General features: G+C 50.1%; 2 protein-coding genes and 1 non-coding gene across 6 annotated transcripts in view; all 3 read left to right on the top strand.

The window, feature by feature from the left end:
- PALD1 (phosphatase domain containing paladin 1) overlaps positions 1 to 25,988 on the top strand; it is a 92,198-nt gene that overhangs the window by 36,433 nt on the left and 29,777 nt on the right. For 3 of the 4 annotated variants that reach the window (XM_040242553.1, XM_040242551.1, XM_040242552.1), the window contains 10 exons: positions 9,001 to 9,214; positions 18,437 to 18,539; positions 19,779 to 19,958; positions 20,974 to 21,138; positions 21,997 to 22,157; positions 22,359 to 22,434; positions 23,112 to 23,263; positions 23,607 to 23,706; positions 23,910 to 24,002; positions 25,887 to 25,982. In XM_040242553.1, coding sequence (XP_040098487.1) covers positions 9,030 to 9,214; positions 18,437 to 18,539; positions 19,779 to 19,958; positions 20,974 to 21,138; positions 21,997 to 22,157; positions 22,359 to 22,434; positions 23,112 to 23,263; positions 23,607 to 23,706; positions 23,910 to 24,002; positions 25,887 to 25,982 — 1,311 coding nt within the window. In that variant the 5' untranslated portion in view covers positions 9,001 to 9,029. Of the gene's footprint in view, positions 1 to 9,000; positions 9,215 to 18,436; positions 18,540 to 19,778; positions 19,959 to 20,311; positions 20,441 to 20,973; positions 21,139 to 21,996; positions 22,158 to 22,358; positions 22,435 to 23,111; positions 23,264 to 23,606; positions 23,707 to 23,909; positions 24,003 to 25,886; positions 25,983 to 25,988 lie in introns of those variants that run through there. The other variant, XM_040242554.1, reaches the window with a different exon arrangement.
- Positions 9,947 to 10,053, top strand: LOC120865518. Its single transcript, XR_005721426.1, has one exon. It is a non-coding gene; the product is annotated as a U6 spliceosomal RNA (small nuclear RNA).
- Positions 10,455 to 11,277, top strand: LOC120865339 (40S ribosomal protein S6-like). The gene has a single exon (XM_040242555.1). It carries the CDS (start codon positions 10,492 to 10,494, stop codon positions 11,239 to 11,241), a length of 750 nt encoding a protein of 249 aa, XP_040098489.1. The 5' UTR covers positions 10,455 to 10,491; the 3' UTR covers positions 11,242 to 11,277.

The raw sequence follows: 25,988 nt of genomic DNA, 5'->3' as shown, positions 1-25,988 counted from the left end.
CTAAGCCACCAGGGAATCCCCTCTCTTGGTTTTTGACTCAGACCAGAAGCAGATTGAAACTTTCCTAGGTGGCTTACCAAAACAGAGTGAAACGGGGAGACTTACAATTGTGTGTTTCTACAGCAGGGCAGCTGCTGTGGCCCAGCCCCGCTTGGCCCTGTTGTTTGCCCAGCATGAGAGCCAGGGGACTACTGAGCCCACTTATTCCTCCAGACTTTCCTTTGATAGGCAGTGTCTAGATGTGGCCCTGGTCCTGGCCAGGGAGGGTTAGATCTGGTACCAGTCTGTGGTTACAGGGAGGGGATATGGAGAAGGTAGGGAGAGAGTACAGGAAGCCTGGGATCTGGGGTGATGTGAACAGCAACTTGTGAGCTGTGTCCTTGCTGTGTGTTGAGCTGGGTAGGTGTCACCTTAAACACATTCACTTACTTCATCCCCAGATGATCCAGTTAGGGAGGCAGAGTTATAGTTGAGGTTATAGAGTTTATAGTTGGGGAAACTGAGTCTCAGAGAAGTTAAGCCACGTGCCACGTGACTAGTACACGGTAGGGATGGGAATTTCGGCCCCAGGGTCCGCCTTTCACGTTAAGTTTTCTGTCTGTGTCTGTGCTTAGTCGTTCAGTTGTGTCCGACTTTTTGCGACCCCAAGGACTGTAGCCTGCAAGGCTCCTCTGTCCATGGGATTCTCCAGGCAAGAATACTGGAGTGGGTTGCCATGCCCTCCTCCAGGGGATCTTCCTAACCCAGGGATCAAACCCAGGTCTCCCACCTTGCAAGCAGATTCTTTACCATCTGAGCCATCACACTGAGTTGAAATGACTGTTTCTCCAACTAGGCGTGAGGATATTGGGGAGTTCTCACTTTTCTGTTGAAGGGATTTGCTAGCACTGCCTTCCTGGGGTTTTCTCATGCCCCACACAGAAGGTTATAAGTTCATACCTGCCACAGTCACTGGGCTCAACTCTGAGGAATCTGAGCTGACCGAGGGGGACCTTCAGGGACCATGGAGGACTTGAGACTCAGCAGCACCGTCCAACAGAAATATGGGTTTCCCTGCTATCCGAAAGTAGAGTGTTCTATGGAGGTTTTGTTAGCTGAAATGACGTTAAGCGGAGACAGAATTACCTTAGGACACCTCTTGCTGATGGACGCACAAAGTGAATGCATGTAAAGCACAGATGCTCACCCTGTGGTTCGGAGCTCCGGGGCTTGATGCTGAGATGCGGAGAGTGGCTCTGGGAAGGATTTTGGCGGGGCCGCTCTTCCCACATGGGGTGCACGGCCTCTGTCATGTCTCCTGCAAGACAAATGCTCAATGCTATTTTTATCTTCCACTTTTTTTTTGGTAAAAGCAAAATCCTCTTTGGATTTCTTTTGGTTAGTGAAAACAGTTATTAATGTAGGTCTTTTGGAAGAGCAAAGTGGCATAAAGCGAACTTTCAAAAAGATGGGGGATACCTATATAAAGTGAGCCACATGTTTTTTCAATTAATGGTTTATAATGTTGTGATAGTTTCATCATATTTGTCATTTTTAAAAAACTGACTAAGTTTTTGACTGTGCCATGCAGCATATAGGGATCTTAGTTCCCTGACCAGGGATCAAACCCATGCCCCATTCAGTGAAAGCACGGAGTTGTGACCATTGGACTACCAGGGAAATCCCACATGTCATTTCAAATAGCCGCATAAAAAGGTAAAACTAAATAGATGAACTTAATTTTAGTAACATATGTTCAGTTCAGTCGCTCAGTCGTGTCCGACTCTCTGTGACCCCATGGACTGCAGCACACCAGGCTTCCCTGTCCTTTACCTTCTCCTGGAGCTTGCTCAAACTCATGTCCATTGAATTGGTTATACCATCCAACCATCTCATCCTCTGTTGTCCCCTTCTCCTCCTGCCCCCAATCCCTCCCAGCATCAGGGTCTTTTCCAATGAGTCAACTCTTTGCATGACGTGGCCGAGTATTGGAGTTTCAGCTTCAGTATCAGTCCTTCCAATGAACACCCAGGACTGATCTCCTTTAGAATGGACTGGTTGGATCTCCTTGCAGTCCAAGGGACTCTCAAGAGTCTTCTCCAACACCACTGTTCAAAAGCATCAATTCTTCAGTGCTCAGCTTTCTTCACAGTCCAACTCTCACATCCATACGTGAACACTGGAAAAACCATACCCTTGACTAGTCGGACCTTTGTTGGCAAAATAATGTCTCTGCTTTTTAATATGCTATCTACGTTGGTCATAACTTTCCTTCCAAGGAGTAAGCGTCTTTTAATTTCATGGGTGCAGTCACCATCTGTAGTGATTTTGGAGCCCCCCAAAATAAAGTCTGACACTGTTTCCACTGTTTCCCCATCTATTTCCCATGAAGTGATGGGACCAGATGCCATGATCTTTGTTTTCTGAATGTTGAGCTTGAAGCCAACTTTTTCACTCTCTTCTTTTACTTTCATCAAGAGGCTGTTTAGTTCCTCTTCACTTTCTGCCATAAGGGTGGTGTCATCTGCATATCTGAGGTTATTGATTCTCCCGGCAATCTTGATTCCAGCTTGTGCTCCTTCCAGCCCAGAGTTTCTCATGATGTACTCTGCATATAAGGTAAATAAGCAGGGTGACAATGTACAGCCTTGACGTACTCCTTTTCGTATTTGGAACCAGTCTGTTGTTCCATGTCCAGTTCTAACTGTTGCTTCCTAACCTGCATATAGGTTTCTCAAGAGGCAGGTCAGGTGGTCTGGTATTCCAATCTCTTGAAGAATTTTCCACAGTTTATTGTGATCCACACAGTCAAAGGCTTTGGCACAGTCAGTAAAGTAGAAATAGATGTTTTTCTGGAATTCTTTTGCTTTTTTGATGATCCAGTGGATATTGGCAATTTGATCTCTGGTTCCTCTGCCTTTTCTAAAACCAGCTTGAACATCAGGAAGTTCACAGTTCACGTATTGCTGAAGCCTGGCTTGGAGAATTTTGAGCATTACTTTACTGGCGTGTGAGATGAGTGCAATTGTGTGGTAGTTTGAGCATTCTTTGGCATTGCCTTTCTTTGGGATTGGAATGAAAACTGACCTTTTCCAGTCCTGTGGCCACTGCTGAGTTTTCCAAATTTGCTGGCATATTGAGTGCAGCACTTTCACAGCATCATCTTTCAATAACATATGTTATTTAACCCCAATAATATCAAAATACTATAATTTTGACATATAATCAACTGAACTAAACATATAATCAACAATACTAAATTGTTAATGAGATGCTTCACTTTTTTGGTATTAAGTCTTTGAACCCAGTGTTTATTTTACACTTGCCGTGCATCCCAGTTGGCAGTTACTGTATTGCACAGCGCAGCTCCAGAGTCTGATTGATGGGTGTTCGTCTGACATGCATGCTAGCAGCTGATTTTTATGGAGTACTCACTGACCAGGCCCTGTTCTCCAGGCTTGTCTAATTACATGGTGGACCCTTCAACCCCAAAGGTTTGAACTGCGTGGGTTCACTTATGTGAGTTTTTTTCATAGATACCTGCTGTGCAGTCTGTGGTTGGTTGGATCCATATACTCAGTACATACCTTAGATTGCACAGAGGGTCAACGTCTCTAACCTTCGTTTTGTTCAGGAATCAACTCTATTGTTTACCCTTCATGGCAGCCCCACAGTGGAGGTACTACTACTGTCCCCATTTCACAGACATGGCAACTAAGGTCCAGAGAGATAGCTTTGAGGTTTCACAGTGGGTGAGTTCTGGAGTTAAGGAGGAAGAGGTGATGGGAAGGAGCGAGCTCCTCTTGTTTTTAACAGATTTATTTAGGTAAACTTCATACAACAGAATTTACACATGTTAAGTGTACAGTTCAGCATTGCCTAATGTATGTAGTTATGTAAACAACCCATTCAATATATGGAGCAATTCCATCTCCCAAAGGTGCCCTCAAGCCCCTGTGTATTGGACTCCCCTGTCCCTGACAACCATCCATCTGCTTTCTGCCCATAGGGTTTTACCTTTGCTTGATGTCATACAAATGGGACTATATAGTTTGAAGTCTCTGAGGCTTGGTGTTTCTCTTAGTATGATGTTTTCAAGGTTCATCCCATGTCATGTGTATATCAGTTACTTTTTCCTTTTTTAAAATCGCTGCGTAGTATTCCATTGTGGGCTTCCCTGGTGGCTCAGGGGTAAAGAATCTGCCTGCCAATGCAGGAGACGTGGGTTCAGCCCATGGGTTGAGAAGATCCCCTGGAGAAGGAAATGGCACCCCACTCCAGTATTCCTGACTGGGAAATCCTGTGGACAGAGGAGCCCAGTGGGCTATGGTCTATGGGGTTGCAAAAGTGTCACACACAACTGAGCGACTAAACAGCACTTTCATTCTATAGAAGTGCACGTTTTTTTCATCTGTTCACCAGTTGATGGACTTTTGGGTTGATTTCTGTTGGGGCTGTAATGAATAATGGTGGCATGGCTTCATTTCTCTTGGGTAGTTAGCTACCTGAGAGTGAAAGTGCTGAGTTACGTGGTAAGTGTGTGTTTAAATTTGTAAGAAACTACAAAGCTGTCTTCCAAAGTGGCTATGCGACGTTATGCGTAAGCACCGTGTCTCCAGCTCTTCCCCAGCTTTACTAACACTTGATATTGTTGGTCTTTTCAAATTTGTCATTCTAGTGCATTTTGCTAATGATGTAAGATGCTGAACAACTTATATATGCTTATTTGGCATCCGTATGTACCTTCAAATCCTTTGCCATTTTAAATTGGATAGTTTGTTAACTTAATGCTGAGTTGCAAGAGTTGGCACCTCTTTTTTGTTGCTGCTATTGTTCATTCGCTGAGTCATGTCTGACTCTTTGCGACTCCATGGACTGCAGCATGTCAGGCTTCCCTGTCCTTCACTGTCTCCTGGACTTTGCTCAAACATCCAGTTGTCTCATTCTCTGTCATCCCCTTCTTCTCCTGCTTTTAATCTTTCCCAGCATCGGGGTCTTTTCCAATGAGTCGGCTCTTCCTATTGGGTTGGGAATAAATGAGATATGTTAGGTGCTTTGCTGTCAGAGGTCCACCCATTGGTCCTCCTGGCATGCCCCTGGGTCAGTACTCAAGATCACTGGCTATCTCAGGTACCTGTTAAGCCCTCCCCTTTCTGTTCATCCCAGATAGGCTTGGGAATCACATAGTTACCAACAACCCCTGACTTGGCCAGCAGTATATTGTCTGCCCAGTACAATCTCCCTGTGCTCACAACAAAGGCTCCCCTTTGCCTCAGGCTGGAGTCAGCACGCCCAGCCAGGGGACTTGGGATGGGAGCTAGGAGCCTTGGGTCCCCCTTCTTTCCTTATGACTTGGAGCTCACCACTTTTCCTCTCTGGACCTCAGTTTCCTCATCTGTAGAAAGGGAAGGTTGGACTAGTTGGCTCCAGGGATATAGCTACTCTGAATCTGCCCTTGGTGGCTTTGGCGATGGCCATTTGTGGAGGTTCCTGTGGTCACAGCATTCCTTAAGGCAGGACTTGGGATGTTGCAAGAGGGTCTGGTGGGCAGGAAAGGCAAAGAAAGGAATGCGGCAGGAGCAGATGTCCAGCTTTCTGCTTCAGTTGCAAGAGCCAGACTCTGCTTTGGAATAGCCATCATTCATCTTTTCCAAGCTCACAGGGTTTGACAAGATGGAGATCATGGTTTCTGTATCATGTCCAGGACAAAGGATAGAAGGGAGGTGGTGGTTTGAATTAGAGATGGAGAAACTGAGACCAGAGTGGTCCCGGGTCTGATCGTTATGTGGTGGTATGAAGGGAGTGATGAGTGTAAACCACTTTTCCAGATACCTGCAGAGCCACTGTGTGATGCGAAAATCTCTCTGAGCTCAATGGTGACCGTGTCCTGGGCTCCGACAGGGGCAGCCTTCACTCGTGATTGAAGGAAATGCTTGCTTTTAGTCAGAAGTTAGGAAAATAAGGCATAAATGTTTGCAAACCATCCGGGCTCATAGACCCTCCTATCTTACTCTCTTGTCTCATCCTAGTCTACCCCTGATTCTCCATCTAGCAGAGGACTGAGCAGTAGGGACCTCTCCCACATCTGCCCTTGCTGGCCCCTGACCCTGACCGTGGATAGCAGTGGTATCACCTCTAGGACTGCCAATCTTAGGAGCCAGACCCATGTGGAAGTGGCCTTTAGACTATCTCATCCTTCACTGTCACTTTGTGATGGGGACACTGAGGCCCAGAGGGGAAAAGTAAGTTGCTGAAGGCCCCAGCGCATGGGGCCTGCAGGATGAAGGGCCCTGGACTGGTGAGGCTCACTCTAGATCGAGTTGAAAGAGATTTTGGGGGAGAGTTGCAGAGTGAGAAACTTGGGAAGCCTGGGGTTTCCCCCTCCTGTAGACGTTTCGGAGACAGGTCAACTTTCAGAGGCTGTGGTCCTTCCCCCACTTCTACAGCCTACAGCTGTGCACATCTGTGCTGTCTCTGGGCTGTCCTTTTAGGGACCGGCTGGGGCCTGTCATCGCCTCTGAAGCCTGTGAGAGACTAGAGCTGGAGCTGTGGGGGCGGCGAGGTAGAGGTGTCAGGCCCAGCCTCACCCCGTGGGAGCAGGGCTCGGCTTTGGCCTGGCAGCTGAAGCCAGCTGTTGCCTCCTCCAGGTCTTTCCCACGGCCCGTCCGTCACTCCCTCCTTTGGGACAGCCACCGAGCCCGTTCTTGGAGGCGGCTGTTCCTGCTCTCACCCCCACCACCCTGCCCGAGGCCTCCTTGGCCCAGGCTGCTGAGAGGGGTCTGGGGAACGTTGAGGAGCCATGGAGAGAAGGTTCTGGCTCTGCTGACAGTCAGCAGGAGATCCACTGTGGAGCCCTTCACCTTCTCTGAGTGCCTGAGTTTCTGTTTGGAAATAAAGGTTTAGTCCTTCTACCTTCTACCAAGAAAAAGAAGAAAAGACAGAAAAAAGAGAGAGAGATTGGCCCGGGTGTGGAGAGCTGTGATGAGGCTCTTATAAACACAAGGTGTGCGTGTTAGCAGACCTGTCACACGCCTGCTGGGAGTTGTCAAGGATGACAAGGCTGGACTGGAGAGAGAGGGGACCCTTTCCAGACTGGGGAAGGAGAGGCAGTGGTTGGGGTGCTGAGGGGGGACGGAATGAACAGTTATTCTGTCTGGGTGACTCTGGGAAGGAGGAGCCTGAGGGCACCACCCTGGAAGGCTTGGGGAGCACTGCCTTGGGACCAGGAACTCTGACCCCTGGGGGAATGAGGGTGTGGTGAGCTCAGCCTTCAGAGTGACCTGCTTCCCGGGCTTCGTGCTGACTCCTGACCCCACCATCCACTTCCTGAAGTGCTGCTGCTGCTTATGAGAGGGCAGGGCTGGGAGTGTGTGGATGGTGAGGAGCAGCTCATGACCAGATTAGGGCATCTTGGGGAGGGAGCAGAGGGGAGTCATCAGGTTCTAAAGACTGTTGTCCCTGTGCTTTCAGAATGGAGGGCTTCCCTAGTGGCTCAGATGGTAAAGAATTTGTCTGTCAATGCAGAAGACCCAGGCTCAATCTCTAGGTTGAGAAGATCCCCTGGAGAAGGCGATGGCTACCCACTCCAGTATTCTTGCCTGGAGAATCCCATGGACAGAGGAGCCTGGCAGGCTACAGTCCATGGGGTTACAAAGAGTTGGACCCAGCTGAGCGACTAACGCTCTCAGGGTGCAGGTGGGAGTGGGAACCAGCAGGCAGGGAACTCCCTCCCCTTCCTGATCCTGGGCCATCAGTCCCGTGGGGACCAGCTGCCACTGGGCTCTGAGAAAGTTCTGTGAGCCTGTCTCCCATGTCTGTCACCCTCTTCTTGAGTCTGTGTGGAATTCCCAGCCCCTTCCCTTCCCAGCAGCCCTGGTTCTCGGACCCCTGAGCCAGTCTTCCCCACACGCTCTGCCAGCTGTTAGTGGCTCTCCTAGCCTGCTTCTGCAGCCATTCTTCTGTTTTAAGTAGGTTTTATTACCCAGTGTTCAGAAAATGCAGATAAGGAAAAAGGAGAAAGCAAAAACTGTCTGTAATCTCATCACCAGGTGATGACTTAGGTTACCGTCTTGGTATGCTCCCTCCCAGACTTTTCTCCTGATTTGTGCTCACGTATTAAAATGGCTATATCCTGTGCTTGCTTTGCAGGCTGTTCCTCTTCCCTTCTGGTTGCCTAGCTTTCTTTCCACATCAGTCAATATATTTTTAAGGCTGTTTAACATTCCACCTTAGAGATGCCCCATAATTTATTCAACAAATCCCCTGTTGCAGGCCGTTTCCAGTGTTTTGTTACTATAGATAACACTGGGATCAGCAGAACACCCTTGTAGCCCACTCTTTGCTCACATCCTTCACTACTTCCCTAGGAGAGAGCCCTGCAGTGGGAATTGTGAGACCACAAGGATACCCGGCATGCCGGATGTCGGGCAAAAGCTTTGGCTGTTGAGATGTTGTTGGTGATGTAGACGTTGTTGATGTTGAGGTTGTTGATGTTGAGTTCAGGGGCCTTGATCTGCTGAGAACTCACCCCGTCTGGATTTCCCTGGCCTCTTTTGTGACATTCACAGCTATGTTCTGTTCCCATCCAAACCCTTCGAAGCCATCTCCAGACTTCCCTCTGCCTCTGGTTCTCCCTCTGGTGACAGCCTTCCCTTTCTCCCGATCTGGAAGGCGTGGTCTCCATGTGGCCTGACCCAGGTACTTGGAGCCTTGGGTTCTGACCTGGTGGGGATGGTTAGCTCTTTTCTGTCTTATGTTCACTAGGGAGGGGTAAACTGTAAGGGTCAGGGCTGTATCTGTTATCTGTCCATGTCCATAACTCTCCCCAAAGCAGTAGCAGAGGGCCAGACACAATGGTAGGCCTCAGCCAACATGTGCTTTGCTGAGTGACAGCTGCAGGCCGAGTAGGCCCTCTCTGGGCCTCAGACTTTGTTCACAGGGCAGAGGTGAGGGGTGGGCTGGGTCCCTTCCTGCTGTGGCTTTTCCTATCCCTCCTTGATTGCACCTCCTCTTATCCCACAGGTCTTGGGTCCTGAGGCTGCCAACAGGCTATGGGTACAACAGCCAGCACGGCCCAGCAGACGGTCTCGGCAAGCGCCCCCTTTGAGGGCCTCCAGGACGGTGGATCGATGGATGGTCGGCACTCACTCAGCGTCCACTCCTTCCAGACCCCGGGCTTGCACAACAGTAAAGCCAAGTCCATCATCCCCAACAAGGTGGCCCCCGTCGTGATCACGTGAGTGGCAGGACAAGTATGACCCTGTCCCCAGAAGGCATGGCTGGGGGGAGCTGCCTGGAGGGGTGGTGGCATACAGCACTTAACGTCTCCAGTCTGCTTCCACTGAGGAAGACACTGAGGCCCAGAGAGGTTAAGCAGTGTGTCTGGAGTCACACAGCAAGTGGGTGGCAGAGCTGCTGTCTTTTGGGGTTCTCTTAGCAAACACCCTCTTCCAACAATACAAGAGAAGTCTCTACACATGGACATCACCAGATGGTCGACACCAAAATCAGACTGATTATATTCTTTGCAGCCAAAGATGGAGACGCTCTATACAGTCAGCAAAAACAAGACCGGGAGCTGACTGTGGCTCAGATCATGAGCTCCTTATTGCCAAATTCAGACTGAAATTGAAGAAAGTAGGGAAAACCACTAGACCATTCAGAAATGACCTAAATCAAATCCCTTACGATTATACAGTGGAAGTGAGAAATAGATTTAAGGGCCTAGATCTGATAGATAGAGTGCCTGATGAACTATGGAATGAGGTTTGTGACATTGTACAGGAGACAGGGATCAAGACCATCCCCATGGAAAAGAAATGCAAAAAAGCAAAATGGCTGTCTGGGGAGGCCTTACAAATAGCTGTAAAAAGAAGAGAGGCAAAAAGCAAAGGAGAAAAGGAATGATATAAGCATCTGAATGCAGAGTTCCAAAGAATAGCAAGGAGAGATAAGAAAGCTTTCCTCAGTGCTCGCTTTGGCAGCACATATACTAAAATTGGAACGATACAGAGAAGATTAGCATGGCCCCTGCGCAAGGATGACACGCAAATTCATGAGGCGTTCCATATTTTTCAATGTTCATCGCAGCACTGTTTATAATAGCCAGGACATGGAAACAACCTAAATGTCCATCAGCAGATGAATGGGTAAGAAAGCAGTGGTACATATACACAGTGGAGTATTACTCAGTCGTTAAAAAGAATACATTTGAATCAGTTCTGATGAGATGGATGAAACTGGAGCCGATTATACAGAGTGAAGTAAGCCAGAAAGAAAAACACCAATACAGGATACTAACACATATATATGGAATTTAGAAAGATGGCAATGATGACCCTGTATGCAGGACAGCAAAAAAGACACAGATGTGTATAGCAGACTTTTGGACTCTGAGGGAGAGGGAGAGGGTGTGATGATTTGGGAGAATGGCATTGAAACATGTATAATATCATGTAAGAATCAAATTGCCCTCTTTTTCGTGGCTCCTCGGAGGCTGTCGGCCGCTTCAGAATGAAGCTGAACATCTCTTTCCCGGCCACTGGCTGCCAGAAGCTCATTGAAGTGGATGATGAACGAAAACTTCGTACCTTCTACGAGAAGCGTATGGCCACAGAAGTTGCTGCTGACGCTCTGGGTGAAGAATGGAAGGGTTATGTGGTCCAAATCAGTGGCGGGAACGATAAACAGGGTTTCCCTATGAAGCAAGGTGTCTTGACCCATGGCCGAGTTCGCCTGCTTCTAAGTAAGGGGCATTCCTGTTACAGACCAAGGAGGACTGGAGAGAGAAAGCGCAAATCTGTACGGGGTTGCATTGTGGATGCCAATCTGGGTGTTCTCAATTTGGTCATTGTGAAAAAAGGGGAGAAAGATATTCCTGGACTCACTGATACTACAGTGCCTCGTCGCCTGGGTCCCAAAAGAGCTAGCAGAATCTGCAAACTTTTCATTCTCTCTAAAGAAGATGATGTCCGCCAATATGTTGTGCGAAAGCCCCTAAACAAAGACAGTAAGAAACCTAGGACTAAAGCACCCAAGATTCAGCGTCTCGTGACTCCACGAGTTCTGCAACACAAACGCCGGCGTATTGCTCTGAAGAAACAGCGTACTAAGAAAAATAAAGAAGAGGCTGCAGAATATGCTAAACTTTTGGCCAAGAGAATGAAGGAGGCCAAAGAAAAACGGCAGGAACAGATCGCCAAGAGACGGAGGCTGTCCTCTCTGAGAGCTTCTACTTCTAAGTCTGAGTCCAGTCAAAAATGAGATGTTCTGAGAGTAACAAATAAATCAGATCAGACATCCAAAAAAAAAAAAAAAAAGAATCGAATTGCCAGTCTATGTCCGACACAGGATACGGCACGCTTGGGGCTGGTACACGGGGATGACCCAGAGAGATGTTGTGGGGAGGGGGGTAGGAGGGGGGTTCATGTTTGGGAACGCATGTACACCCGTGGTGGATTCATGTCAATGTATGGCAAAACCAATACAGAATTGTAAAGTAAAATAAAAAATAAATTAAAAAAAAAAAAAAGCTTTCCTCAGTGATCAGTGCAAAGAAATAGAGGAAAACAACAGAATGGGAAAGACTAGAGATCTCTTCAAGAAAATTAGAGATACCAAGGGAACATTTCATGCAAAGATGGGCTCGATAAAGGACAGAAATGGTATGGACCTAACAGAAACAGAAGATATTAAGAAGAGGTGGCGAGAATACACAGAAGAACTGTACAAAAAAGATCTTCATGACCCTGATAATCACGATGGTGTGATCACTCATCTAGAGCCAGACATCCTGGAATGTGAAGTCAAGTGGGCCTTAGAAAGCATCATTATGAACAAAGCTAGTGGAGGTGATGAAATTCCAGCAGAACTGTTTCAAATCCTGAAAGATGATGCTGTGAAAGTGCTGCACTCAATATGCCAGCAAATTTGGAAAACTCAGCAGTGGCCACAGGACTGGAAAAGGTCAGTTTTCATTCCAATCCCAAAGAAAGGCAATGCCAAAGAATGCTCAAACTACCACACAATTGCACTCATCTCACATGCTAGTAAAGTAATGCTCAAAATTCTCCAAGCCAGGCTTCAGCAATACATGAACCATTAACTTCCAGATGTTCAAGCTGGTTTTAGAAAAGGCAGAGGAACCAGAGATCAAATTGCAAACATCCACTGGAACATCGAAAAAGCAAGAGAGTTCCAGAAAAACATCTATTTCTGCTTTATTGACTATGGCAAAGCCTTTGACTGTGTGGATCACAATAAACTGTGGAAAATTCTTCAAGAGATTGGAATACCAGACCACCTGACCTGCCTCTTGAGAAACCTATATGCAGGTTAGGAAGCAACAGTTAGAATTGGACATGGAACAACAGACTGGTTCCAAACACGAAAAGGAGTATGTCAAGGCTGTATATTGTCACCCTGCTTATTTACCTTATATGCAGAGTACATCATGAGAAACGCTGGGCTGGAAGAAGCACAAGCTGGAATCGAGATTGCCGGGAGAAATATCAATAACCTCAGATATGCAGATGACACCACCCTTATGGCAGAAAGTGAAGAGGAAGTAAAAAGCCTCTTGATGAAAGTGAAAGAGGAGAGTGAAAAAGTTGGCTTCAAGCTCAACATTCAGAAAATGAAGATCATGGCATCTGGTCCCATCACTTCATGGGAAATAGATGGGGAAACAGTGGAAACAGTGTCAGCTTATTTTTGGGGGCTCCAAAATCACTGCAGATGGTGACTGCAGCCATGAAATTAAAAGGCGCTTACTCCTTGGAATAACTAGATAGCATATTGAAAAGTAGAGACATTACTTTGCCAACAAAGGTCCGTCTAGTCAAGGCTATGGTTTTTCCAGTGGTCATGTATGGATGTAAGAGTTGGACTGTGAAGAAGGCTGAGCGCCGAAGAATTGATGCTTTTGAACTGTGGTGTTGGAGAAGACTCTTGAGAGTCCCTTGGACTGCAAGGAGATCCAACCAGTCCATTCTAAAGGAGATCATCCCTGGTGTTCATTGGAAGGACTGATGCTAAAGCTGAAACTCCAATACTTTGGCTACCTCATGCGAACAATTGATTCATTGGAAAAGACTCTGATGCTGGGAGGGATTGGGGGCAGGAGGAGAAGGGGACGACAGAGGATGAAATGGCTAGATGGCATCACCAACTCGATGGACATGAGTTTGAGTGAACTCCGGGAGTTGGTGATGAACAGGGAGGCCTGGCATGCTGCGGTTCAAGGGGTCGCAAAGGGTCGGACACGACTGAGCGACTGAACTGAACTGACTAGCTCGTATTACTTATTATGTCATGGTTGCCAAGGAGTGTAGGAAAGGGAGGAGTGGCTGGCCGGGGGGAGGTTGGGACACTCCTTTGAGAGTAATTTTTTGCTGAACTTTTTAAAAGGAAGTTTATGTACTTCAGTACAGTTCAGTTCCATTGCTTTACTTAGATACATAAAATTTAGATTTTTTTCTCCCCACAATATTTAATTATGGTTCAAAACTGAGGTTGACACCAGGCTGTTACAGGGCCTTGGGCTGAGAAAGCTGGAAGCTGTTGGTCAGCTTTCCTAACTAGGCCCTTCAGGGACTTTTCCGGAGACTGCTGCGTGTTTGTTCTGGCCCCGTCCTTTGAGAGACCTGGATACCCTGCATGTGTCCCGTGGGACAGGGGAAGGAGCGGGTGCCGAGAGCCTGAGGCCAGGGAGCCAGGGGCACACTGGCTCTGTTTCCTCGTGAGCTGGGGAGCCTTGTTTTTCCCCGCATCCACCCACTGGGCTCCCTGCTTTTGGACCCCTCCAGGATGGAGGAAGGTAGACATGATTAGCTAAGAACTGGATGTGTTCCATGGAGTGACGTTTGTTGGAGGCCTGGCAGATGGGGCTTTCTGTGTAAGGAAAACTGAAGGAGTGATAAATCCAGCCTGCTGGCTTTGGGGCCTGACAGGAAAGCTGTAATCATAATACATTACTTTGCTTATGATAAGGGGAGGAAGGAGATGTTAAATAAAAGGGAATTGATATGTAGTCTTTTGACTAGCACAGGACAGAACTTGGTTTGGGTCTTGAGCACAGTGTTGCAAATCTGGGCCCAGCTCTGCCTCTCCCCTGCTCTGTGACCTTGGGCAAATCCTTTTCCTTCTAATAAAGGCTTAGTTTCCTTATCAGGATATGTGGGGATGACATTCAAAAAATTTAAGCATGGCCTGCTGGCCTGCTGTAAAAACCCACTTCAGTGGTATTGTGCGTGCCTCCTAGAGCCAGCTGTGACCTAGTGATCCTTGCGTTGTGGCTTGTTGTGGCAGAAGGGACCTTAGAAGATCATCCAAAACCGGGGCTGGCAAACTATATCCTTCAGGCCAAATCAGGTCACTGCTTATTTTGGTAAATAAGTCTTAGTTGGGACACAGCCATGCCCACTCATTTGCATATCATCAAAGGATGCTTAAGGCTGCAGTGGTAGAGGTGAGTATTTGTAGCAGACTGTGGGGCCCACAAAGCCTAAGTGAGTTAAGTGAAGTCGCTTAGTCGTGTCTGACTCTTTGCGACCCCGTGGACTGTAGCCCACCAGGCTCCTCCGTCCATGGGATTCTCCAGGCAAGAATACTGGAGTGGGCTGCCATTTCCTCCTCCAGGGGGTCTTCCCGACCCAGGGATCGAACCTCCTGCATTGGAGGCAGACACTTTAACCTCTGAGCTACCAGGGAAGCCTTTAAAGTGTTTACTATCTGGTCCTTAATAGAAAAGGTTTTCTGACTCCTGATCGAATCAATAGGTTTTTAAGATCAGATATGAAAACTGACTTAGATATAGAAACTGAGTTTTGGGAAGGCAGGATTTGCCCGCCATGGGTCATGTGTGAGAGGAAGACAGCTGGCTAAGGGACCCCAGGTCTTACGACTCCTGTCTAGTGCTCCCCACCCTACTCATTCCATCACCCTGCCTATCCTTTTCTAAGGAGATGTCAGACCTGAGATCATGAGCCCTGGGAGGCTGTGTCTGATTCATTGTTATAATAGCACAGAAGCGTTTTGGGTCTGTAATGCACAGCCCTCCCTCAGGTTTAGCATCTTCAGAAATCTGTGTGTTTTGTTTGAAAGGGCCCTGGGTGGAGGTAGAACTCTTGCTTGTAATAGTAATTAGATGACTAGATGATGAGAGTCCCTGAGGCACTGTGCTAAATAAGCACTTACTTCCTTGATGCTTTGTCTTCTCACAGCAGCCTTTAGGAGGTGGGAATTACTGGAGACTGCAGACCAAGGAACTTCAAAGCGGTGGAGTCTAAGTCATACCCAGGCCCCAAGGCCTGTGTCCTGAAGCACTGCACTAGGCTGTGGGATTGTCAGTGTGGGGGCTTTTCTCAGAGACAGTCTGATGGAGGGACCATCTGGGCCCAAAGTAAGCCTTGTTTAAGGAGGCTTTAAACAAGGTGGCAGCTTCTCTCTACACAAAAGTCCAGGAGGATTCCAGGCTGGAATGACTGCTCCATAATTGGCCAGGCTCCTCCTTTTGTTGCCCTGCCATCATCAGCGTCTACCTCCTGCCTTCACTTTTGGGTGCTTGCCAGAGAGAAGGAAGGAAGAGTAGAAGGAATACGTCTTCTTTCCTTTAAGGGAATGGCCCAGAAGTTGCATACTTCTCCCGTCCCACTGGGCAGAACTGAATCACAGGATCACACTAGGTGCAAGGGAGGCTGGGACGTATAGTCTTCAGCCGGATGGCCCAGTCACAGATTCAGGGAACTATTGCTGAGGAAGAAGGGGAGAGTGGATACTGGGGGACAATAGGTTAAATTCAGTATCACCGTAATCCAAGTCTATGCCCCAGCCAGTAATGCTGAAGAAGCTGAAGTTGAACGGTTCTATGAAGACCTACAAGATCTTTTAGAACTGACACCCAAAAAAGATGTCCTTTTCATTATAGGGGACTGGAATGCAAAAGTAGGAAGTCAAGAAACACCTGGGGTAACAGGCAAATATGGCCTTGGAACGCGGAATGAAGCAGGGTAAAGACTAATAGAGTTTTGCCAAGAAAATGCAGTGGTCATAGCAAACACCCTCTTCCCACAACACAAGAGAAGAATCTACACAGGGACATCATCAGATGGTCAACACCGAAATCCGATTGATTATATTCTTTGCAGCCAAAAATGGAGAAGCTCTATACAGTCAACAAAAACAAGACCAGGAGCTGACTGTGGCTCAGATCATGAACTCCTTATTGCCAAATTCAGACTGAAATTGAAGAAAGTAGGGAAAACCACTAGACCATTCAGATATGACCTAAATCAAATCCCTTACGATTATATAGTGGCAGTGAGAAATAGATTTAAGGGCCTAGATCTGATAGATAGAGTGCCTGATGAACTATGGAATGAGGTTTGTGACATTGTACAGGAGACAGGGATCAAGACCATCCCCATGGAAAAGAAATGCAAAAAAGCAAAATGGCTGTCTGGGGAGGCCTTACAAATAGCTGTGAAAAGAAGGCAAAAGCAAAGGAGAAAAGGAAAGATATAAGCATCTGAATGCAGAGTTCCAAAGAATAGCAAGAAGAGATAAGAAAGCCTTCTTCAGCGATCAATGCAAAGAAATAGAGGAAAAGAATAGAATGGGAAAGACTAGAGATCTCTTCAAGAAAATTAGAGATACCAAGGGAACATTTCATGCAAAGATGGGCTTGATAAAGGACAGAAATGGTATAGACCTAACAGAAGCAGAAGATATTAAGAAGAGGTGGTAAGAATACACAGAAGAACTGTACAAAAAAGATCTTCATGATCCGGATAATCACGATGGTGTGATCACTCATCTAGAGCCAGACATCCTGGAATGTGAAGTCAAGTGGGCCTTAGAAAGCATCACTACGAACAAAGCTAGTGGAGGTGATGGAATTCCAGTGGAGCTATTTCAAATCCTGAAAGATGATGCTGTGACAGTGCTGCACTCAATATGCCAGCAAATTTGAAAAACTCAGCAGTGGTCACAGGACTGGAAAAGGTCAGTTTTCATTCCAATCCCAAAGAAAGGCAATGCCAAAGAATGCTCAAACTACCACACAATTGCACTCATCTCACACACCAGTAAAGTAATGCTCAAAATTCTCCAAGCCAGGCTTCAGCAGTATGTGAACCGTGAACTCCCTGACGTTGAAGCTGGTTTTAGAAAAGGCAGAGGAACCAGAGATCAAATTGCCAACATCCACTGGAACATCGAAAAAGCAAGAGAGTTCCAGAAAAACATCTATTTCTGCTTTATTGACTATGGCAAAGCCTTTGACTGTGTGGATCACAATAAACTGTGGAAAATTCTTCAAGAGATTGGAATACCAGACCACCTGACCCGCCTCTTGAGAAATCTGTATGCAGGTCAGGAAGCAACAGTTAGAACTGGACATGGAACAACAGACTGGTTCCAAATACGAAAAGGAGTACGTCAAGGCTGTATATTGTCACCCTGCTTATTTACCTTATATGCAGAGTACATCATGAGAAACGCTGGGCTGGAAGAAGCACAAGCTGGAATCGAGATTGCCGGGAGAAATATCAATAACCTCAGATATGCAGATGACACCACCCTTATGGCAGAAAGTGAAGAGGAAGTAAAAAGCCTCTTGATGAAAGTGAAAGAGGAGAGTGAAAAAGTTGGCTTCAAGCTCAACATTCAGAAAACAAAGATCATGGCATCTGGTCCCATCACTTCATGGGAAATAGATGGGGAAACAATAGAGACAGTGTCAGACTTTATTTTTGGGGGCTCCAAAATCACTGCAGATGGTGACTGCAGCCATGAAATTAAAAGGCGCTTACTCCTTGGAAGGAAAGCTATGATCAACCTAGATAGCATATTGAAAAGCAGAGACATTACTTTGCCGACTAAGGTCCGTGTAGTCAAGGCTATGGTTTTTCCTGTGGTCACGTATGGATGTAAGAGTTGGACTGTGAAGAAAGCTGAGTGCCGAAGAATTGATGCTTTTGAACTGTGGTTTTGTAGAAGACTCTTGAGAGTCCCTTGGACTGCAAGGAGATCCAACCAGTCCATTCTGAAGGAGATCAACCCTGGGATTTCTTTGGAAGGACTGATGCTAAAGCTGAAACTCCAGTACTTTGGCCACCTCATGAGAAGAGTTGACTCATTGGAAAAGCCTCTGATGCTGGGAGGGATTGGGGGCAGGAGGAGAAGGGGGATGACAGAGGATAAGATGGCTGGATGGCATCACGGACTCGATGGACGTGAGTCTGAGTGAACTCCGGGAGATGGTGATGGACATAGAGGCCTGGCGTGCTGCGATTCATGGGGTCACAAAGATTCAGACACGACTGAGCTACTGAACTGAGGCAACGTCTGTCATAAATGCATGTGTGGGATGGGGTGGCCCTACTGTGGGCCTGGTGAGGGTGGAGTGTATCCTGGTCACTGTGCTTGCCTGACACCATCTGCATCCTGCCCCTGGCAGGTACAACTGCAAGGAGGAGTTCCAGATCCACGATGAGCTCCTCAAAGCCCATTACACCCTGGGCCGGCTCTCAGATGCCACCCCCGAGCACTACCTGGTGCAGGTGAGGTCAGGCCTGCCCCTCTCTCCCTTTCTGCCTCCCACCTCTCCAGCCCTCCTTCCTCACAGACTCCCTCCCTAATATCCCCCTGCTTTCCCCATGGCCTCCTTCTCTGCCTCACCCCGTCCTCTGGGACCCTGATCCCACTTGCTCTCACTCTCTGATACCCTAGGGCCTGTTCTTGCTGCCCTGTGGGGACCCTGCTCTTCTGTCCCCATGTGGCCCCTGCCTGGCCATACCCCCCTCTCTGAGCACCAAAGAAGACACACATGGGGACCTGAAGGACTTGGGGCCCCAGACTGCTCTTCTCAGGCTAGGAATCGTCATCCCATTGTCTTTTGAAGTTTTAGGACTTCTTTGGTGCGTAGATAGAGATGTAAACATAGATGTACATCTATCTAGATTTTTTTTTTTTTTTAATCCTTATAATATCCCCTGGAAAGTAAAGTCTCCAAGGGCAGATGAGTTTTCATGTGTCTTGTTGACTGCTGTAGTCCCAGGTCCTAGAACAGAGCTTGGGTAATCATGTAGGCAGGTGCTGAAAAACAGTCAGTGAATGAATTAATGATTGTCATGAGGATTAAACTGTGTGTGTTGAAAGAGGGTCTGGGTGGGAGGTCGTGGTGGATGGGAGGTGGGTGAACGGGTGAATGAGATGACTTCATGGTTTCTTTTTGCCCGGGAATGAATCTCCTGGTTCCTCCTGCTCCCACCTGACCCCTCTGTTCTCTGTGGTCTGTGTCCCCAGCTGGGGAAGGGAGAGACGTGCCCATATGCATAACTGCAGGCCCCTGGGAAGTGGCTCACACTTTTCTCCTAGTTGGTTGCTGGTGCCGCAGCTGTGATTCCCTACTTGAACCCCTTCTCCCTGAGCTTCGCCTCTGGGTGAGAGATGTTTGTTTTCTGCCCTGGGGGCTGTAGGCACGCCCTGCTGGCAGCTCTGGTCTCAGTTCCCTGTCCCTATAGTGCTTCTCCCTGCCCTGCTTCCTCAAGTCCTGGCTCAGATGCCGCCTCCGGCCTGAGGCCTTCTTGGTTCTCCTTCAGGAAGAGTTGTCTTCTCTCTTCCCACGCTATATGACACCCCTCCTGGCATCACTTTGCCCACGAGTCTGTAGCCAACCTGAGGACCGTGTTCCCCACCCCATCTCCCTGCTCCCCATCCTCTGGGGCCTGGGGTGGAGGCTTGTCTGTAGAAGACGTCCCTGCGTCATCTGAGTGACCCCTGTGGCTCTCCCCTGCCAGGGCCGTTACTTCCTGGTGCGGGATGTTACTGAGAAGATGGACATGCTGGGCACCCTGCAGAGCCGTGGGGCCCCCAACTTCCGGCAGGTGCGGGGCGGGCTCGCTGTGTTCGGCATGGGACAGCCCAGCCTCTCGGGGTTCAGGCAAGTCCTCCAGAAACTCCAGAAGGATGGACACCGGGTAAGCATGGCCATTTCCCAGGCAGGGGCCAGTCCCCAAATCTGGGGAAATGGGTTTCCCGGAGGGGCAACTGCAGAGGCTCTCGAGGGGCCTAGGCATATTATGGGGGAGGTGGTGACTGGTGACCAGGGCCAGGCCCTGCCAGGCCTTGAAAGTCAATGGTCGTTGTGCTCAGCATGACGGGGAAATTCTGGGCAAGTGTTTATTGCGTTGTCCTGTATGGACATGGGAGCCCCGAGGTCAGAAGCCCCTCTATACACCCATAGGATGATGATTACAGCTAAAACTTATATCCTCATGTTGACCCTACATGGGTGGGGCAGCTATTGTCCCATTTTACAGAGGAGAAAACTGAGGCCCAGAGAGGATAAGAAACACAGCCCCCGAGTGGTGTCCCAAGACCCAAACCCAGACCTCTGGACTCCATGTGTCTGCTTTACATGACTCCTCTCTCCGCCTGCTGTGGCGTCTCCAGGACAGAGGTGGAGGGTCCACTGTCATTGCAGGCTTGTAGTGGGCAGTCTGATTTAACCTGGGTGAAGATGGAGAGGCTTTAGTGAACCAGAGTGACGAGGGGGTGTTAGCTGAGCCTGGATCCCACTCCATCGTCCCAGCAGGTTCTCTAGGGTGGAGCCTGCCTACCAGCTCCCTCTGTCTGTATGGTGCTCAGTGAGTGAGTGATTGCATGGTGGTGGTGGGCATTCGTGTCTTCAGCTGATGTTTATCAGCACTTGATTTACTCAGGGCTCTATGTTAGGCTTTGTCGGGACATGAAAATGACCAGGACATGATTCTACCTGCAAGGACCCTGTAGTCCATAAAGGAAGAAAGCTGTAGAGAGGAGGGAGGGTCAGGAGCTGGTGGCATTTGGCCTGAGCTTTGTTTTTGGGGTAAGATTCAGGTTGCAGGGCCAGAGTGGGGTGATGGGCCCTCGAGGGGTCCGGGGAAGGGGCGGTGGAGCGGGTGTCCACGCCGGATAGTGGTGATGGCTCTTTCCTCCTTGGATGCCCGGCAGGAGTGTGTCATCTTCTGTGTGCGGGAGGAACCTGTGCTGTTTCTGCGAGCTGCTGAGGACTTTGTACCCTACACGCCTCGAGACAAGCAGAATCTTCATGAGAACCTCCAGGGCCTTGGACCCGGGCTCCCGGCGGAGCGCTTGGAGCTGGCCATCCGGAAGGAGGTGAGGGCCACCTGTGTGGGTGGGAGGCTGCCCTTCTGGTAGCCTCAGACACCTGAGCTGAGCCCCAGCCCGCTCTGCTCTCACCCGCTCATGCTTGCCCACTTAGCTGTCCCACTTGGGCCAGTGGCTGCTGCAAGGCCAGCTCAGGGACACCAGGGTAAAGACTTCTCTTCTCAGCTCTGTTTGCCTCTGCTCTTTCCCCACCCTGGTTTTCTCCTCCAAACTCAGCATTCTTATTTAGAAAAGGGTCTGGTGGAGGGCAGAGAGTACTTGACTGAAAGTCCCAAGACCAGGTTCAGCCTTCTGTGAGCCGTGAGGCCTGGGCCGGGCCGTTTCTCTCCCTGGGCCTCTGTTTCTGAGGTTCCTCTGGCCTCCTCCTTCACAGCATGGGGACTTGTCCAGGTCTCTACGGCTGTTCACACACCACAGAGCTGTGTTAATAGTGTATAGGGGTCATGGTGTCCCCCCTCCTCTGAGACATCCCCAGGCAGGAGCAGAGGTCGCGCTGGCTGTGGTCGTTTCCCCGTCTCCTCCTCAGGCCTCGCCCCCTCCAGCTCCCAGCTGACCAGCTTCCTCCTGTCCTTCAGTCTGGCGGTTTGGCCAGTTCCTGCTGCCCACCGGGCAGAGCCCTCCGAGCCTGACCGCGGTGTGGGACCCAGCAGCCGAGGCACAGCTGGCTGCCCTCGGGCCAGCGGTCCCTCCGGTCCCTCCAGCGCTGCCAGGGCACAGAAGGCACCTCTGGCTGTAGTTCTCGCTGGAGGGCGGGCAGCCTGTCCACGGCCTCCGTGTGGCTTAGGTGCCTCCAGAGCTCAGCCAGCCAGGTCCATCATGGCCCTCTGGCCCCTGGCCTCCATCTAGATCCACGACTTTGCCCAGCTGAGCGAGAACAAGTACTATGTGTACCACAACACCGAGGACCTGCGGGGGGAGCCCCACGCCGTGGCCATCCGGGGCGAGGACGACGTGCACGTGACCGAGGAGGTGTTTAAGAGGCCCCTCTTCCTGCAGCCCTCCTACAGGTACTGGGGGCCAGGCCTGGGCGGAGGCCCCAGTGTGCTGGGCGTGGGTGCTCGCTGGACCTGCTCTCCTGGCGCGGCCTCAGTCTCACCGTCTGCATGTTGGGCTGAGTCCCCCATGCCTCTGTCTCCCTTGGGAATGGTGGATGTCCGGGGTATGAGGGGTGTGGCTTACCGGATGGGCTGTTCCCTGTCACCCGGCAGGTACCACCGTCTGCCCCTGCCAGAGCACGGGGCCCCCCTGGAAGCCCAGTTTGATGCCTTTGTCGGTGTGCTCCGGGTGAGTGGGGACTGGAGTGGCGGGGTGTGCAGGTGCTTGGAGAGTGGGTCTATGTCAAGGCCCTGTCTCCTTGGAGATGCTTGGGTGGTGTGTCTCCTGGAGGAAGGCTGAGGGGGTTGTGTGTGTCTGTGTGGGTGTGTACTTGTGTCCTGTCTAAGGACAGAGCCCAGCATGGAGCGTCTGCGGGTCTGGGCTCTCTGGCTGTGGTTCGGCTCCTCCCTTTGTTGTGTGATCCTGGGTGAATCTCCTAACTTTTCTAGGTCTCAGGTTCCTCACTTCTTTATTAGAACTACAATTTCTTACCCGCGGGTCTGCAGCTGGTATTTCCTGAGGACCGGTGTTGCGGTCTGTGCGTCCCTGGGAGCTCAGTACTGAATCTGCAGTGTAAACTGCATAGCAGTGTAGCTGCGGCCCTGTGTCTCCTCTAAGTAGTTCTCACCTCCAGGGCCTCGCTGAGCCCCCTGGAGTGTGCGAAGGGGGCAGGGCCTGTGCTCCTGGGGCCGGTGGAGCAGGCTGAGCCGTGGGATTGCTCCAGAGGCTGCTGGTCTGTCCCCATCTTGCCACAGACCAGGGGGAGGCATCAATGCCACGATGCCCCTCCACCCGCATCCTAACTTGGTCCTCAGCCGAGGGCTTTCCGGTCACACTGTTCCCTGCTCTTCATGGTCCTTTCCCAGGAGACCCCCAGCCTGCTGCTGCTCCAAGATGCCCATGGGCCTCCCCCTGCTCTCCTCTTCAGCTGCCAGACGGGCGTGGGCAGGGCCAGCCTGGGCATGGTTCTGGGCACACTCGTCCTGTTTCACCATGGTGGGACTGCCTTCCGGCCAGAGTGAGTGGCATGGGAGCCAGTGCCCCAAAGGGCTGCGGGGATGGGGGGAGGAGGGGGCGGGCCTCCCCAGGATGCTGGGGACACATCAGAAACCCAGAGCTACAGCTGGATATCAGGCATCGGCAGCTCCTTTCCTGGTTGGCACAGACTTCCCTGGGTGACCTGGAGAAAGTCACTTGACCCTTCTGGCCTCGGTTTCCCCAGCAGGGCAAAGGCCTATTGTTTCCCCTACCTGATTTGGAAGGGAAACTTGAGCGTGTAGTCCAGTGCAGTCCAGGTGAATGGGAGGGTGTTGACGGCGGCCTTCGGGAGCGATGATTTTGCTGTTGTCCCTGCCTGTCAGGGCTGCCCCTGTGAAGACCAAGCCTCTGTCCATGGAGCAGCTCGAGGTGGTCCAGAGCTTTCTGCACATGGTGCCCGAGGGGAGGAGGATGGTGGAGGAGGTGAGCGTGGGGACTGGGCGAAGAGCTGGGGGTGGGGGCAGTGGGGAGCACTCGCTGCCCTTGCTGAGGAGCTCTCCTCCCCAGCCCTCCCTTCCTAACCGGTCATTCTCTTTGCCCCTCTCTGCTGCCTCCTGCCATCTTTCCTTGGCTCTGCTCCCTCCCTGCCTCTGTCCTCTCTCCCCTGCCCCGGTCCCTGACACCAGGTGGACAGAGCCATCGCCGCCTGTGCAGAGTTGCACGACCTGAAGGAAGTAGTCCTGGGAAACCAGAGGGAGCTGGAAGGCAGCCGGGCACAGGTGAGGCGCGGAGAGCTGCTGCTTTCGCTGGAGCTTGGCAGCCTTGTTGGGTGAGGCCTGTTGACTGGCCCCTTTCAGCCTGGCTTTTCTTGATTGCTGCTGCTGCTTCCATGAGTAGAGAGCAGTTTTCAGAGGGGAGATAGGGAGCTGGGCCTGCAGGAAGAGAGAAGTTTCCTTTCCCTGATTAGGACCCCTCACTGCAGAATAAACAGGATGGAGGAAGGGGCTGCTGGCGAGGTGCTGGAGGCCTCTGACTGTAGACGCTTTCCAGGCTGCTCCGGGGCCCCTCTGCAGATGAAACGCTTGCTGTTGCTTTGGGAAAGCTGGGGTTAGGTCCAGCCCATCTTCTGGAAGAGCGATGCCCTCTGGGCTGTCTCAGCAGGCCTGTGCCCGTGCTCTGGAGAGAGGAGGCTGGCTTGACAGTATTTGCACACAGCTCATGGAAAGAATCTAAAGCCCACAGAGCCTTTTTCTTCTTTAATGCTTAAAGAAATATCTTTTAAAAGCAACATTATGGAAATTTGAGAAATTAGAGATGAAGTAAAACTGCCCGTCATCCAAGCACAGCTGCTAGGAGCGTTTGGGGCTGGCTTCCTTCAGTTTCCATGTTTCTGATGTTCTTCTGTAGCTTGCCCAGGGCATGTTTGTTTCATGTAACTCTTGTCTTTTCCATGTCATCCCTGCTTGTCGTCGTGGAGATTTATTGCTGTGGAACCAAAGCCATTGTGAGGCTTGGCATTCCCTGGCCTGTAGGTTAGGAGCAGGGCTCTGGCCTGATTACCGGGCTTCCGTTTCTGGCTCGGCCACCTACAGGCATGTGGGCCTGGCCAACCTCCTTCACTGCTCTGTGCCTCAGTTTCCCCACATATAAAATGGGGCCAATAACAATAACTACTCCATAGGGTTGTTGTGAGTTAGGGGAGCTCAGGCCATAAAGTCTCAGAAGGGAGCCCGACAGAGCACCTGTTCCCGGGCATCCCCTGCTGTTATGTACAGGCCCCTTCCTGTTGCACAGTGGAGTCACCAAGGTACCTACTTTGCACTGAACTGCTTCATGCAAATGAGGCTTTTTTGTATTTAGGATTTTCCACCTTATAAAGTCTGGATTAGGACTTGACAGACTGTGGCTCACAGGCCAAATCTAGCCCACCACCTGTTTTGATAAATAAGTTTTGTTGACATGAGATCTCACCCATCCATTTGTATATAGGCTACAGGTCGTGTGCTGCCTTGGCAGTGTTGAGCTGTCGCAACACGGATCTGGTAGCCCGCAAGCCTAGAATATTTACTGTCTGGACTTCTTTAGAAATAAGTTTGCTGACCTCAGGCCTAGATTCCCACAGGTGGGAGTAAACTTCATCCAAGGGCATGGCCTCTTTTTCCGGGCCTATACGAATCTCACTTACCCTCCAGAAGGTGGTGCTGACCCAGCAGCAGAAGTCTGAGATCCACAGGTGAAGAGAAGGACCCTTGGAATTCTCTGTGACAGCCCCCCTGCCCAGTGGATGCTGGGGTGGGGAGGGTTACAGCTCTTAGGCGGGGCCTTTGGCTCAGGGATGGGTGTTTATACACTTTGCTGCTTCAGCATGGATTGTGTGGGTGGCACTGGGGCCATGCAGCGAGGCCCAGCCTCTCTGGGCACAGTCTCATCGAGAACTGGAATGCTTGGTCCAGCAGCAGCTCTGGTCCCTGAACACGGATAAACCACAGCAAATGGGATAGAGTTAGATGCTTGCAGGAACTTCCAGCCTGGCAAAACAGTGTTATGAAGGGCAGGGTAGATTGCCCTCTGGGAATTTCTGAGGCCTCACTTCCAGGGATGGGGTTGGGTGGCCTGAGCTGCCCCATCTTTACTGCTGGCCCTTCTGGGTCCCTCCCTCTCAGGGAAGCAGCAGCCAGCCCGGTGTCCAGCAGAGGGCACTTCAGAGCCTGGAGCGCTACTTCTACCTGATCCTGTTTAACTACTATCTCCATGACCAGGTGGGG

The sequence above is a fragment of the Oryx dammah genome, unplaced genomic scaffold, assembly GCF_014754425.2.
Source record: "Oryx dammah isolate SB20612 unplaced genomic scaffold, SCBI_Odam_1.1 HiC_scaffold_6, whole genome shotgun sequence".
Classification (NCBI taxonomy): domain Eukaryota; kingdom Metazoa; phylum Chordata; class Mammalia; order Artiodactyla; family Bovidae; genus Oryx; species Oryx dammah.
This window is presented reverse-complemented; position numbering and strand designations above follow the sequence as displayed.